The sequence below is a fragment of the Prionailurus viverrinus genome, chromosome C2, assembly GCF_022837055.1.
Source record: "Prionailurus viverrinus isolate Anna chromosome C2, UM_Priviv_1.0, whole genome shotgun sequence".
NCBI classification, from domain to species: Eukaryota; Metazoa; Chordata; class Mammalia; order Carnivora; family Felidae; genus Prionailurus; species Prionailurus viverrinus.
The window spans coordinates 27,679,815-27,696,234 of NC_062569.1; the positions used below are offsets into that span (position 1 = coordinate 27,679,815).

The window sequence follows — 16,420 nt, forward strand, 5'->3', positions numbered from 1 at the left end:
AGACTGGCTGGCCCCTTTCCACCTGCATAGGCTGGCAGGTGGCTCATCTGAGATGGAGACTGCCGAAGAGGCTCTGTACGCATCAGCACAGGGAGGGCTCAGGACGTGCTATGGGGTCTGGAGAAGGAAGACTATCAGAGGTCATCACTGCTGTGAGTGGCATCATGATAGCCTCTACTGTGAGATGAGAGAGAAGTAGGGCCCTGGCCTGCCACTCATGCCAATCTATAATTTTTGCAATGAGCCCAACATCTACAGGGAATAAATGTGGGATTATGAAGCCATTTCAAGTTGCCATATTTCAAAGAAGAAAGGCTGGATAGAGTAGCCACATTCTGAAAACATTTGGTTTTGAGAATCCTACTTAAAAGGTTGCACACAGGCTGTTAGCGTTAAAGGTTCCCACTTCTCTTTGTAAGTCTGAAAAAAACATTTTAGATGACATAACTTGTCAAAAGTGCAACTGGAGAGAATAGAAATTCACACTATGATGAAGACAGCCACATGTTCTACATGCTTTTCATATAGTTTAACGTAAAGACTATTTCTGTTCCATGTCCATTAACTACCCATCCCTAGTTCTAGCTAACCGACCAATATGCAAGTTCATTTCAGTTGTAGATTTTCATTCATAGCCATGCTCTTTGAGTCTTATACAGTTACAAAAAAAGGTAGCCTGGGAGTTTGGAGGAAGATTTCAGTAGGATGACCGCATAGTACAGCTAGGAAGGTGCAGAGAACGGGCAGAAGGAGGCAACTTGGTGGTGGGAGATATGGGGAAGAGGTATAGAATACACCAGAATCATAAATCACCCTTTCCAGGGTATGCCTTGGAAGGCCAGGCAGATGCCACACCTGGATGGATATTGCTTCTGACTCATAAACAGATGAGACCTAGTCTTCCTTTCTCCACTTTCCCCAACTGCCACCGATTTGATCTTTGTAGCCCCAAGGGATGGATCATCCCTACCTGCTCGATGCCTCCAGAAACAAAAACACCTGAGAGTCACACTACCACATCAAGAAACTTTAGAGTTGAAATGGTCTAGAGACAGGGTTGGGAAAATATTTTCTGTAAAGGGACAATAACCAATTATTTAGTAATCTCTATCCAACAACATAACCTTGCTAGTGTAATATGAGAACAGCAATTTCAATACTTAATATGAATGGGCACGGTTGTATTCTTTTTTAAAAATTGTTTTAATGTTTATTTATTTTTGAGAGACAGAGAGAGAGAGAGAGAGAGAGAGAGCAAGAGCGGAGGAGGGAAGATGGGGAGACACAGAATCCGAAGCAGGCTCCAGGTGCTGAGCTATCAGCACAGAGCCCGACGAAGGGCTCGAACTCACGAACCATGAGATCATGACCTGAGCTGAAGTTGGACGCTTAACTGACGGAGCCACCCAGGCGCCCCGATAACATTTTACTGATGGAGTCTGAAGTTTTAAATGTCATATAATTTCCATGTGCCATGAAATTATCATTCTTCTTTTGATTTTTTCAACCATTTAAAAATGTAAAAGCCCTTCTTAGCTTGTAAGCCATTGAAAAACACACTGCAGAATGTAGTTTGTTGACTTTTCATCTAGAGCAGGGATTTTATTTTATTTTTTTAAAGATTTTAATCTTTAAGTAAGCTCTACACCAAACTGGGACTTGAACTCAAAACCCCAAGGCCAAGAGGTGCATGCTCTACCAACTGAGCCAACCAGGAGCCCCTAGAGTAGGGATTCTTAACCTGGGCCTGTGGACTGTTGAAAGATTTCAGATAGTCTGCGAACTTGGGGAAAATTACATTTTTATTTTCACTAGCCTCTAACTGAAATTTATCATTATTTCAATTATTAATATAATTAACAAATAAAATTAGTTTTGTTTTTTTTTTTTAATTTATTTTTGGGACAGAGAGAGACAGAGCATGAACGGGGGGAGGGGCAAGGAGAGAGGGAGACACAGAATCGGAAACAGGTTCCAGGCTCCGAGCCGTCAGCCCAGAGCCTGACGCGGGGCTCGAACTCACGGACCGCGAGATCGTGACCTGGCTGAAGTCGGACGCTTAACCGACTGCGCCACCCAGGCGCCCCCAAATAAAATTAGTTTTAACTGTACTTGCAACTTCATCACCAATAGAAATCACAGAATATTTTCCTGTTAAATTACAGTGACTGCAAATATCTTACTATATCATTTATATCAATACTACTTAGAAATTACAGAATTATTAGACTAGTTACTAGTTCTTATAATTTAATGTTAATAAAAGAAGCATTTTATTACTATATTTATCATGCTTCTTAGCTACATTTAAAAATGTTTTGCTGAATGCATTTCAATACATTTGGTTTATTTATAATATATATTTTAATTTGTGCATTTAAAAGCATTTCTGAGAAGCGGTCCACGGGCTTCACCAGCTGTTAATGGTGCTCCTGGAACAAAACAGGTCTAGAACCCCTGCTCTGAGAAGATTGTCAGGATTTTAGAATCTGATCCTTCCAGGTTCAATCTAGCTAAAAGTAATAGGCTGCACATTGCCGGATCGAAATCCTGATGGAAATTTCCAATAAAGAAAGCAGTAGCAGTTACTTCCCAAGTCAGGCTAGGAAAATGCTCACAGATGAAACATTACAGTCTTTGAATGAACTGGGGTCTTTAGATAGGCGGGGATTTTTTTTTTTTATTCCTACAAGGGTTCCACAAAACCAAGAAGAAAATCTGACAGCCATAGATGCCCTGTACAACTTGCCCAAGAGGCTCAAGGTTAGGACCTTCAGCTATCAGTGATAACAAGGGGCCATGGACCATACGCTGTTCAGAGAACAGGGAAAATCTCTGGGGAAAAACACCAGTGTTTCTGGCCTACAGGGTAAATTATCTGAGGTTGTGTGGATTAGATACTTCCTTCACTGATTCCTGACATGTCCTTTCAAAGCAGACACGCCTGTCCTTGGGGGAGTGAGTCATGGCCAAAAACTCACACTGGCTTTAATCAGGCCCGAATCCAGACCCATGTCAGCCCTATTCTCAACGTTTATTTATTTTTGGGACAGAGAGAGACAGAGCCTGAACGGGGGAGGGGCAGAGAGAGAGGGAGACACAGAATCGGAAACAGGCTCCAGGCTCTGAGCCATCAGCCCAGAGCCTGACGCGGGGCTCGAACTCACGGACCGTGAGATCGTGACCTGGCTGAAGTCGGACGCTTAACCGACTGCGCCACCCAGGCGCCCCTCAGCCCTATTCTCTTTTTATTCTTGTGGGTCCTGGTTTGCTAGAGGGCCTGGGATCATTCAGTTTTTAAACTGGGCTGTAGGGAGCTCTGGGGATATCTTGTCTGCTCTTGGGGATAAAGGAAGTAAAGGCGAACAGACAAGTTTGAACCTCATTCCTTAGCCCAGATTTAGCAAGAATGGTCTATTTTCTTAAAATCCATTTTATATGTTGGACTTCTGAGCAAGGTATAATTTGAAGAATTTGAGTTTCAAGTTCTGTGATTGAAAAAAAAGTTAAAAAAAAGAAAATGAAATACTGATCCTGTCGAACCCTTATTTGTAAATCTTGTATCTGTGAGGATTCAGATTTTCTCCATGGCCTCTGTGGGTTTGGCAAGATGGAGGTGCCATTGACTCTGAGAAGTACAATTTTCAGAAGAATGTTGCGGAGGAAAGTCTGGCTGGTATAGGTGGATCGAGATAGTGAGGTAGATTCTGCTTTTGCTTTAAAGGAGAGTAAAGTAAGGGACAGTAGCTAAAGGGTAAAGTGGAGTCAAGGGAGAGATTGTAATTCAAACAGAGATTATAGCCTGTTTTATTTGCTAATGGAAATAAGTCTTCAGTAGGAAGGGGAAATAGATGATAAGGAGAGAAGGGGAACATAACTGCTGGACCAATGTCCTTGGATAACTGAGAGGGGATGTGCTCCAGGACACAAGACAAGAGGTTGACATCAGGTACCAGCATGGCCCTCCATCTATTCTAATATGAGGAAGGCTGAGAACCTGGGCACGTAGGTTGGGTGAGTTCATGTCAGGAGATGAGGGAGTAGCATATAATCTTCTTCACGGAAATGCAGTATCTTGGACCCAGGATAAAACTAGAGAAAATTTCAGACATTGGCAATATTCTACTAAATTAAGAAAGCTAGAAAGGAAAGATATCGGTATCATTAAAAATGATATATAGAAAAGTTATTATGGTTATATTCAACTCTAAGATTTTAGGGGAGAAAAAAACCAAACTCTTCTCAGCCTTATAGGCTTGGTTTACATTTCTCTTAAGAGAACCATGAACATGGGAATGCAAGCTGGTGCAGCCACTCTGGAAAACAGTATGGAGTTTCCTCAAAAAACTAAAAATAGAACTATCCTACGACCCAGCAATTGCACTACTTGGCATTTATCCAAGGGATACAGGTGTGATGTTTCGAAGGGACACATGCACCCCCATGTTTATAGCAGCACTATCAACAATAGCAAAAGTATGGAAAGAGCCCAAATGTCCATCGATGGATGAATGGATAAAGAAAATGTGGTATACACACACACACACACACACACACACACACACACACACACAATGGAGTATTACTCAGCAATCAAAAAGAATGAAATCTTGCCATTTGCAACTACGTGGATAGAACTGGACAGTATAATGCTAAGTGAAATGAGTCAGTCAGAGAAAGACAAAAATCATATGACTTCACTCATATGATGACTTTAAGAGACAAAACAGATGAACATAAGGGAAGGGAAACAAAAATAATATAAAAACAGGGAGGGGGACAAAACAGAAGAGACTCATAAATATGGAGAACAAACGGAGGATTACTGGAGGGGTTGTGGGAGGGAAATGGGTAAGGGGCACCAAGGAATCTACTCCTGAAATCATTGTTGCACTATATGCTAACTAATTTGGATGTAAATAAAAAAAAAAAAGAAAGAAAACCATGAACAGAATGTAAAATAAATCTTTGCCATGATGTTTTGTGTTGCTGCAACTGACCACCAGGGGACAGAATCATCCATTGTTTTACTTCTGTTTTGCTTTGCTTTCATCTGTAGTATGGGTCCATTGGAAAGCAAGCTTATTTTTGGACGATTTTTTTGCTCCAGGAATATAAGATGAGTATGACCTGCCGTGGACTATAATAGCTTCCGTTGTGGAGTGTCTCCTGGGTTCAGATAATGTTGCAGACATTTGAGATGTGTCATCTCTGAGCCTCACAATAACCCAGCAGAGTTGGGTATGATTATGTTCATTTTTCAGATGAGGAGACTGAAGGTGGGGGAGGGTGAAGGCACTTGTCCAAACTCATACAAGTAGAAATGTCTGGATTTATTGTCAGAGTGGGATGGGTGCTATGGCCAATATCCGGGTGAGTGAACATCGTTTAGCAGGAGGACCAGCCCTCTCCTTACCGATGCCTCCTTGGTGTTAGTCTCTTCTGATGCTGACTTGGCGACCTTCTGAATGATGGGGGCGATGTTGGTGGGACCGTAGAGTTGGAGCTTGGGAAGGCAGCTCTGATAGGCTTCCACAACTCCTTGAATTCCTAAGGTGAAATTGGTAAAGATCAATAGCACTTCAGTATCTCCTTAAATCTATGTGCAATCAAACACACGCAGAAATAAAACATTAAATTGCCCCAATAGTCCTTTTCAATGTCACATTTATGTCCTTAAGGTAAAAAGGAAAACACCACATCACTGGTGGTGTTGCCCACACTCCTGATGAAATCATTCTCTTTAAAGGCTCAAGTCAAAAGCAACCTTTTCCACAAACATTTCCCTAATATCCCACTTTACACAAAAGATTTCATTAGGTCTTCACAGCACAATGAAATAGATGTTATACCCCTTTTATAGGTGATGAAACTGAGGCTCGGGGAGGCTAAATGATCTGCCTCAGGTCACAAAGCAAGTGAGTCATAGTCTCAGGATTCAAGCCTGGGTCTTGCCTGGCTCTCTCTAAAGGCTGTGCTTTCAGCCACTAGGCAAGTCAGCTTTAATGTTTCTCTAGATTTCACACCACCTGCTGACTCTAGTCTATATCACCCTCGGCCACCCGTAGGAGTCTTGTGTACATCGTGTCATCATCATTATTTAATGGAATATGTTGAGGGATTTCTAGCTGGAAATAATGGAACACTGACCAAATCCTTTGAGAAGGCTCTTTCTGGCACAAAACCATAAAGCTTCTTGTTTGAAGTCACTGAGGCCATATCCTTTGCCAACATGCTGAAAGTGTCAAATGATTTCCGTGTTTCCCCCTCTCTTTATTCCTTTATACAGGAGGAAGTTGTGAAAAATAAATCCCTAATGAAAAACTTGGAAAGCAGAAAGAGGGGTAGCGTATCACTGCCCATTGGATAAATTTCTCCCCCATGTTTCTTTGGCAGAGAAATCCAGAAATTACTATCAATATTCTTGCTGTAAGCTTAAGACCTCTTATGCATTCTGTCTTTTAAAATTTTTTTTAAATGTTTATTTGAGAGAGAGAGAGAGAGAGAGAGAATGAGAATGAGTGGGGGAGGGGCAGAAAGAGAGGGAGACACAGAATCCGATGTAGGCTCTGCACTGTTAGTGCAGAACCTGATGCAGGGCTTGAACTCATGGACCATGAGATCATGACCTGAGCCAAAGTCAGATGCTTAACCAACTGAGCCACCCAAGCACCCCTGCATTCTGTCTTTTATGGCTATTTTTCTGCTCTGTTATTATGGCTCTCTGTTGCCTTTGGAGTAGTAAGTTTATTTGGATAGAGAAAGCCTAGCTGTCTGCTGTGGACAGATGACTGTGGATAACTGACACACTGTATCAGAGCAGAGAGACAAAAATAGGAAAGGTACACATGGAAGGGATGTGAGGCCTTGGCTTTCTTTTATGTGTGATTTACCTGCACATTCTGGGTTGTCTTCATTAAAGTTGATTGCGAAGTCGTGAGAGACCTAGACACCAATTAAAATTTAAAAAAGGAAGAAAGGAGAATTACAACTTTAATCCAGTAAGGAGGCACTGGGGCTTAGAGTTTGCAAACAAATGCCCATTACATTCATTATGTGTTAAGCAGCAGGAACCATTTTAAGCCTTTACACAATCAATCTGAGATGGAGGGTGAATTCTAAGCTCCCCGTGGAGTTGAGGTGACAGGAAGATTTTCTAGAATCAGATAAATGCTGGCAGGAGGGGAGAATAAGGCATATAAAAGGAATTGAAGAAAAGATTTCAGAAAAATGTAACTCCAAATAGCTTCCAGATAGAACTGGCCATAGGCTGGAGGCTTAGATTTGGCTGAACTCTATTTGGACCCTCAATAACCCAAGCTGTCTGCTCAACATGGTGATGGTTATAAAGGCTCCAGCTAAGCTGTTGACATTTACGAATCATTCTAACATTATATGCAGAAATATAGGGCCAGAGGATTTTCAGATATATACAGGTAAAATGGACTCTATTCCTGGAAAAGTAATAAAGTAATATACTTTTTAAGCTTCCAGCACAAATTCTTCTACCTGGCAAGACCAGGTAGGACCATAAGGTCGAATAAAATATTGTTTACTTTTTTTGTTTCTAAAACCTGATAAAACAAGAGGGATGTTTTGGCATCTGGACATTTTTATTATATCATTTGGAATTATATAGAGACTTGCATTTCAAAGGCTATTTCCAAGCATTGACTCTATTAGGTGCTAGAAAATAGGTCACTGTGTGAAAAGACCCCTCTTTTCTTAGTGTTCATGCTAGCCCACATTTCTTTGCCCTGAGAACTTCCAGGAAGTCAGCTGACTTCTAACCATCTTACCTGCTTTACTTACCTTAAGTCTTTCTCAGGCCTCCAGAGCCTGCTTTGCCTGCCTAGCTGAAAGTTTTGGGGAATGAATGTCCCTGGCGAGTAGCCCTTAATCACTCACTGGATGACAGGATATGGTATATCAATACCCCAGCTCCCTTTATCTCTTGGGGTCTGTGTGCACTCTACGTTGTCTTCCTGGAGGCCCCAGAAGAATTCAGCTCTGGCTACCCCAGTGGTAACTGGCTTGTTAGCATACCCTACGTTGACTTCTCCCCATTTTCCCACCCTCTGTTGAGCTTTCCTCCACCTCTCAAATAAACAACTTGCATCCAAATCCTTGTCTCAAGATCTATTCCCAGGAAAGTGCAAACTAAGACACAGGCGCTTGTGGCTCAGTTTCAAGACAAACTCTGAGATTTTATCCTAAAGAAGTAAATTGTGATGCCCTTGTAAACTCTCTGGGGGCACCCGGCTGATTGAGACCACCAGTGCCTATTAGAGCAGAGGGGAAATTAGGCACGGCAAAGGGGCATTTGCATGGCTTTGTGAGAGCACAGATGAGGATATGTGAGGGATGCCTGTTAAGACAGCATCCCCATCTGAAGGGGATTGCATCTCTTCAGCTCTGCTAATTCTTGCGTGTGAAATCTCTTAATCTCAGTGTTGTTAGTTCTTTTAGTTTTTCCAGAGAAGCCAGAAATCTGATATTTTACATGAAATTGCTTAATTCTTAAAAAAAAATTTTTTTTAAACGTTTATTTATTTTTGAGAGACAGAGAGAGAGCATGAGCGGGAAAGAAGTAGAGAGAGAGGGAGACACAGAATCTGAAACAGGCTCCAGGCTCTGAGCTGTCAGCACAGAGCCTGACGTGGGGCTCGAACTCACGAACTGTGACATCGTGACCTGAGCCGAAGTCGGACACTTAACCGACTGAGTCACCTAGGCACCCCTGAAATTGCTTAATTCTTAAAAAAAAATTTGTGTCAAATATAATACATTTGTGGCCTGAATAATGTCTACAGGCCACCAGTCAGCAACTCCCAGTCTATGTTCTTCCTCTCCATGTGCTCCATTTCCAACAAAAGCTTCTAGAAGTCTGTAGCCATGCCCAGCAGGGAAGACAGTATGGGGTATAAGGCAAACAAGAAAGAGGACAGGTCAGGGAGACATGCCACTCCATCCAGTGCTCACTTCAGCAGTATCGGGGAGATGGATTCCCTTTTTACAAAAAGGACACAGAAGGGGAAAGCCCTTGGTCTGACAGCTCTGGTGTGGGAGCAAACGTCAGCATTTTCCTCCTGCCTTGAGACTCAATCGGTAAAAGAGAAACTGATGACTGAGCAGTATTGCTTCCACTTGGCTTGCAGCTCAGAGGAATTGATGAGTTCGGAGCAGGAACCTTGCTGTCTCTCCAAGGCCCTTCCTCCTGTGGGAGCAGAGTTCTCTCTGGAGAGCGTCCCATGGGGGCATCTGGTATACCACAGCACAATGCCTCAGCTCCACTGCAGTGCAAATCTCTCTGCACAACCTTTGTCTTCTTTGTTCATGAGAAATCGGTATCAAATAGGACTCCAGTGTTTACACGGGAAGCTTTCAGCTCCCCAATACTCTAAGCCAGAGTGCTTCTCCTTCAGGACTTCTCTGTATCTCTCTGCCACACAAGCCTGGTGCTCAGAGACTTGGCCTAAGGGATTCTGCAGAAGTCCTCGTCATGGACTTTCACAGTTGGCACTGTGATCAATAGGATCTTTCTATAGAGGACACCTGTGTAGATAGGTTCTGAGACAGTGGAGATCAACTTCCTGAGCGTCTTCTCAGTTTCTGACCATACCTACAGGAAACTCAACAATGGGACTCTTCCTGTGCCCCTCTGGGAAGACTCATCCAGAATACCAGGAGATTGTTTCATCGAAAGATAGGCTCCAAGGGGCTAATTTCACTAGTTCTGAAGACCATTTCTGAGTTTTGGGGCTCTACTTACATATTTTTATCAAGGGCCAAAAGAGTGAATTCCTATGAGGGAAACCCAAGTTATTCTTTTTACACCAGAGGATCTATACTCACTCACCGTGTATTCTGGGGGTATCCTGGCACCGAACCCAAAGGCCGGGAACATTTTGTCACTGGAAAAAAAAATAAGTTGCTTCATTTGTTCACCCAATGAGGAAGAAAAACATGAACCTGTGTTACCTTGCTGGGACATTTTACTCTGCCAAATTCTGACTCATGCTCTTGATTATCTGTGGTAACAGGGGATAGTGGCAGCGTGGATAATTAAAATCAAGAAGGAATCCCAAAGTTCATTACAGTCATTAGTCTGCAATTTCTTCCCATAACTTTTTGCTAGATTTGATACTGAGGAATAATGGTCCAGGATTTCCTCACCTCCCCAAGCCTACTTTTCTGTCTTTGAAAAGTGATCATGAATTAGGTAACTCCAATGGTTGACTGTGTTAGGGTTTTTCATATATATAATCTTATAAAATCTTTCTAGGGAGAGATCATTATTCTCATTTTACAGGTGGGGAAATGTCTTGGGAGGTAAAGTGACTTGTTCAAGATCAGGCTGCTGGTTAGAGCCAGGGTACAAGTCTAAGCCAAAAGGGGATATTTAAAAGCAACAGGAAGCTTAGAAGGCTGGCTAATTGACAGAGCTTGGTTCCATCTACAGGACTCAGTTCTCCCATTATTTTATTTCATACAAACAAGGATAAATTATTTACATGTCTTTTCATGTCTTCTGAATGCAAAGGGATGCTGTTTTTTGGTATTAATATCTTTACATCTGCCACTGCCTCTCTGTCCCAAACTGCCCCTTGCCCCTCTCTTCAGCATAATACTTGCCTCAGAGTGTGTGCTCCATAAATATTTAATGAAAAGATAGCCCATGAATTGAATCATGGCTTGGTTTCTCTTAGGCATATTGAAATTTCTCTCTTTAATTTATTCATTCACATATGTTATACCTTACCTCGTACTTTACTGTACTAGAGGTGAAATGATGGGGAGAAGAATTAACCTTAACTGGCACATCCAATCTGCCGGGTATGATGCTAGGCAATGTACATGTTTGTTTTAATTCTCACACTCCCCTTGAATTTCCACCTACTTATTATTCATATTTACAGATGAATAAACCGAGTCTCAGAAAAGCTAAGAAAGTGGCCTAAGGTGTTTACCAGTGAGGATCGTGTGATTCTAAAGCCCGTGCCTTTTCTGTTGTCCCATTATACTTTAATGATTATATATAGCATTAAATGTGATTTCCTTCTGGCACTTCCTTCTGGCACTAACTGATCCCCTGACCAGACAACAGGTAAGACTCTCTTTAGGCAAATTTTGTGGGGTTCTGGAGTATTGCTGTCAGCAGAGGAATGTTCTTCTCATGCCATCTACCTTTTACTTTTCCATTAAATATACCACCGAGATTTGTTCTTGGAACAATTCCTACATTTCTCAGTTCTTTGCAGAGTTAGTCAAGGAGAAAAGGAAACTCATTAGGGCTCACTGTCCCTGAATGACTCCATCAATAAGAGGGGACCCCCCCTTCCCACAAGGCTGACAGAGAAGTCAAAGTACCAAAGCCAGATCTTCACCCACCACCAATTGACAGATTTAGAGGTCATTAGTAGCCAATGATGGCTTTGATAAAACTTCACCAAAATGAGCCAATTTGAGCAAGGTTGGGTAGGAGATATGAGGAAGCCAGCATTCTTTGAAATTAGTCAAATTCTCCAGAAAATCACCAGCTCTCCCTTTTCCTCACTGTTGTGTAGATATGGGCTTTGTGGTGCACTGCATCTAGCAGGTAGCAGAAAAGGTATTAATACTGATAAATATAAAAACACAACAGCTTATAAAGGATCAGCCACAGCTCTGAGAAAAAAAATACTTCTGGTCCTTGGAAATACTGAAATACTTTGCCACAGTAATTCCCACCACCCCCCGCCCCCCTTAACCAAGACAAGGGCAGGCAGCTGTGAGAGGGAATCTATGAGGGAGATTTCAGAGGCCCTTTCAGGGTAAGTAGGTATGGAAGAAAAGTTTCTGGGTTGGAGAAGGGGTCCTGGTTCTTCCAACCCAGAGATAGCTCCGAAAAGTCAAAACAGAAACCTAGAAGGTTCCATACCTTTTATTTTTTTCTTTGAGGAGTTCAGGAAGGGTGAGATCTAATATTCCATCCATTTCTAATCACCAAACCAATGTTCCAGCCTTAAGGATATTCTTTTTATACCTTCCAAGCCACCCTGGGGATTTGAGGTTTGCTGAGCATGATGCACTGTTATGTAATTGAGTTTTAAGAGCAGGGAGGCAGGGAAAATGCCTCACTTACAAGAGGAATAATTAATAACCCAGGAGGGCATCAATTCTCTGAAGTTAGCCACCACGAAGTCTCTAACTAACAAACATACCAAAGAAAAACTTTCAAGCATAAGCACAATAGATTTACACTTCCATTCTTCCTGATTAAAAATAAAACTAGTCAGAGAGGAGTCTTATGCAAGAGGCAAGAGAAGGCAGGTTGAGCACACAAGCAAGCATCCATATGCCAGCACTACAAAGAACTTGAGATTGGAGTAAAGGGCACTCAGCACTGAGTAAAGGGGCCACTCTGCAACTACTAGGAACATGATTGGTGGAATCTGTGAACTTGGAAAACTCATGAGCATGTTACCACATTGCTAATGGCAATATTTCTTACCACCGGAATAGAACAGCATAAAATACAATAAAAGAGCCCATGGTCTTCAGTGGTAATGAGCATGGAGTCCTGAACTTCTTAGGGAATGACTGATGGTTAAAGGATCTCCAGATGGAAGATTTATTTTCAAACACCATTTTAACCCTCCAGTTAGGGAAGACTTTGAGACAAAGCAAGAGAGTAATAAAAATAAAGACAAATGACCTCATCCATAAGGAAACAGAGACCAACTCAAGGCAAACTGGCATTTCAGTTTGTGGGGTTCTGGAGTATTGCCCACTTAATTAAGACTGTTCTCTAAGGCAGTGGTCTTAACACTGGGGTACATGGAAATGCAATGCCCTTTTGGGGATAGTAGGGCATGATTTTATTTATTTATTTTTTAAGGAAATCAGTATTCATTTCCTCTGCTCCTATGTAGTCTCTGCTGAAATTGATCTTCTGGGAACAGGTGTAATAGAAAGACCTGCTCTCCATTCACACCTTCCCTTTCACAATTATCCTTCTCCTTACCCATTATGAATCTTAACCACAATGGTGCATTGTTCCTTAGTGTAAAAACTCTGCAGCAGAAAATAAGGGAATGAGGAAACAAATCCTTTTGCAAGTCGGGCAGTTGCCAATTTTTGCTTTAAAAAGTTGTAGAAAGTGCTTATATCAGCTGGTAGATCATTAAAAATACATTGTGGTGATAAACCATTATGTGACTTTTTTCATGTATAACTTAGAGTTGAAAGAAATGAGTAAAACTGCTAGTCAAACTCTTTCCATTACCATGTACTTATTTATAAGAGCAGGTTTTCTTAGTATTTATATTGGTAAAAAAAATTGGAATAGGATTGAAGGTAGACTCTTCCATTTTAGTAATGGATAGCATTCATCTACAAATTGCAAACTAATTAGGGAAAACCCCTCACTATTTGTTTCATTAAAAGTTTTCATTTTTTATGGGCAATAATTAAATACCGAAATTTCCAATACATTTGTTCTTTTGGTCAATTATGCACTAATAATGATTGTAATAAAAACTCAAACAGAAGATTTTAAAAAATACTTTAAACCTTTTCAACATAGAACATTTTAGAAACTAGATATTTTAAAATTTATATTTGTATTTTTATTATAGAAACGTATGATACAGTGACCAATAAAAGAATTTTGAACCCAAATTTTAATGATACATTAGGATGAAATTCTATGGGGGAGGGGAGTGAAAATACAAGTTCATGAAAAAAAGAAATAATTAAAATTCTCAACTCCAACTAAAGAGCTTGTTCATGCATTTTTAAAATGGATGATGGATCATATAGCTACGGCATTTACATTCTACTGGATGCATTCACAAGAGTTATGTAAGAGTTTTATTTTTAAATGTTCATATTTACAATACACTAGAATTTCCATTCTTTGCCATTATTTAAAATCATAATGGAAAACATTAGATGTCAATGTAAATGTAAAAATGTGTGAGGTTACACATTTTTATAAAATCATTTTTAGGGGTACATGCTCAAAACCAAAAATTAAAGGTCATTGGTCCAAAATGTCCTTCAGATCTGACACCATAATCCTTTTTCCTTTTGTGTTCAGTTTATTTTTAAACCTAATTAAGAGTGTCAAAGATAATAGCCTCTATCGTTTACTGAGTATAACAGGCCGAACATGTGCTAGCTAGCCACTGTACATCTAACCCTTACAACTGCTCCTCAAGGAAAGTTAAAGAAAACTTCCACTTGAAATCAATGACACCAAGGCACATGGAACGTAAACCTCAGAACAGAGGTAGCTGAGCTGGGGTCTGAACCCAGGGTCTATTTGTCGCTGGGACCCCATGCTCTTTCTACCACTCCTGTTGACTCTGCCCTTTGTAGGAGGCTGGTTGGGTCTAATGATTCAGAATAATAAAGATAAGTCCATCCATCTTCTAATAACAACTGAATTTCCCAGAACTTACCATCCTCAGAAGGCCTTCCTTGACTACCTCTTCTCCCACAAAGGATAAAGTCAATCCTTCTCTTTTTATGCTGTCCTTGTCTACAGTCAGCTGCCCTGACAAAGCTGGGCTGCGATTTATTTACATGCCCTTTTCTCCCTGAGACTGTGAACCAGCTGGGGGGAAATTATGCTTTGTTAATTTATCTCTGTCCTTACAACACCATGTGAGGTACCTGGCAGCCAATAGGTGCTGCTTGGTCCTTAGCCATTCCATCTCACCCATTCTCTCCCGATTTAACGCTGGGTCTCAACTTGGGACGCCCACTAGAATTAAAAATCCCGATTCCCCAGGATGTACACCAGACTAATAAACCTCTGGAGCGGGGCCCAGGTATCAGCATATTTTAAGACTGCCCGAATGATTCCAATGTGCAGCCAAGTCTGAGAACCACTGACTGGTGTTGGTAGAGTAGAAAAGGTAGAACTGTGACATGAACCTGTCTTTGGATTCTAAACCCAGTACCTGTCAGATTGGGTATCAGTTCTAACTTTGCCTCCTAGCACACCATGGAGGAAGACTCCTGCCTCAGTTGCTGAAACCTCCACCTTATGCTGGGGTGGTCGCATCCATAAAATGGCAGTCTGTGCTTCCAAGCACCGTATTCAGTATCTATACTCTATCGATAGCAGACAGACCAGCCTTTTATTGGAGGGCATTCCAGGTGGTCAGAGATCCATACCTCTGCTGGGCTCACAGAATGGATGTCACTTGGTCTTGAGCAGCCTGACCAGGATGTTCATAGGAGCTGGACAAGTGCTACAACCAACAGGGAATATATGAGCTTGTGTGTGTGTGTGTGTGTGTGTGTGTGTGTGTGTACACATACATGTGTGCATGCTTGGCGACTCAAAGGGAAGGGAATGGGCAGTGTTCTCTCTTTCAGAGGCATAGAGACAGAGTGAGCTGGCAGGACTGTCTTCTGGCCTTAGGACCAGAAATTTGTGGAGAAGCTTCCCCTTCAAGGCACCCTGAGAAGGGCTTTATGCATCTCCCAAGCTGTTCTACTTCATTGATCACCTCGTAATGACCCCTTAGCAATGACTGTACAAGGCAGAAAGAAAACCCTTGGCTGTCAGAGGCTGGGAGCAATTTCTAAGGCTCATGGGGATTAAAAACCTCTCCGTCTCTGCAGGAGGGGGAACGACGCCTTCTGTCAGTTTTTATTCAAGTGTTTCTTTTGAACATCAACCTCAGTGACTTTGATGTGAGAATAAATTAATTCCAAAGCTCCAACTTGAAATTTCCTGACTCTGCCTGTCTATTGTCTATCCACCCACGCAAAGGAGAAACTGCAGAACCTTGTCAGTTTTCAAGTGAGTGGCTTGCATTACACATTCTTCCAGGGAGTCTCTCAAAAGAGCGCCTGGGCTTTTCAGTTCTTTTCTTCCTTAGGCATTTGCCCCTTTTAATGCTGAGCTGCCTTCTTTATATGTATACGTATATGTATATATGTACATGTATACGTATATGTATATATGTACATATATACGTATACATATACGTATACATGTATAGTTCCACTGAACTGCAGAAACCTGATTTTCCTGGTCAGATGGGCTGATAACTTCACTATTTTCCTTTTAAAATTTTAAAAAGAATCATTTATAGTAATTCTTTATGTAACCCCTAAGGTATAATACCTTACTTTTATGTTGAATCTGTATTTTTGAGTGAATACTAAATGCTCTCCAGGCTTTGCCTGGCTTTTATATTATAAGAGGATAATAGCTCTAAAAGATGTATGGGTCACTTGGATTGTATCTGCATCCTGCATGTGAAGTAACCAGGAAACAGGAAGTTCAGCGGTTTGTTCCAGATCATCCTGTAAATCTGCTGCAGGACCGTAGCCAAGGCTCTGGGCATTGGCATCTTAGTTTCTGGTCAAACCACCAATTTTCTCTTTGGAATTCGTTATTATACTGCCTTCTTCC

General features: G+C 41.4%; 1 protein-coding gene across 1 annotated transcript in view; it reads right to left on the reverse strand.

Annotated features, from left to right (window-relative positions):
• CPNE4 (copine 4) overlaps positions 1–16,420 on the reverse strand; it is a 496,584-nt gene that overhangs the window by 8,769 nt on the left and 471,395 nt on the right. The window contains exons 12-14 of the mRNA XM_047876436.1: positions 9,860–9,914; positions 6,894–6,945; positions 5,417–5,550 (exon numbers count right to left, since the gene is read on the reverse strand). Of these exons, the coding sequence (XP_047732392.1) occupies positions 5,417–5,550; positions 6,894–6,945; positions 9,860–9,914 (241 nt within the window). The remainder of the gene's footprint in view (positions 1–5,416; positions 5,551–6,893; positions 6,946–9,859; positions 9,915–16,420) is intronic.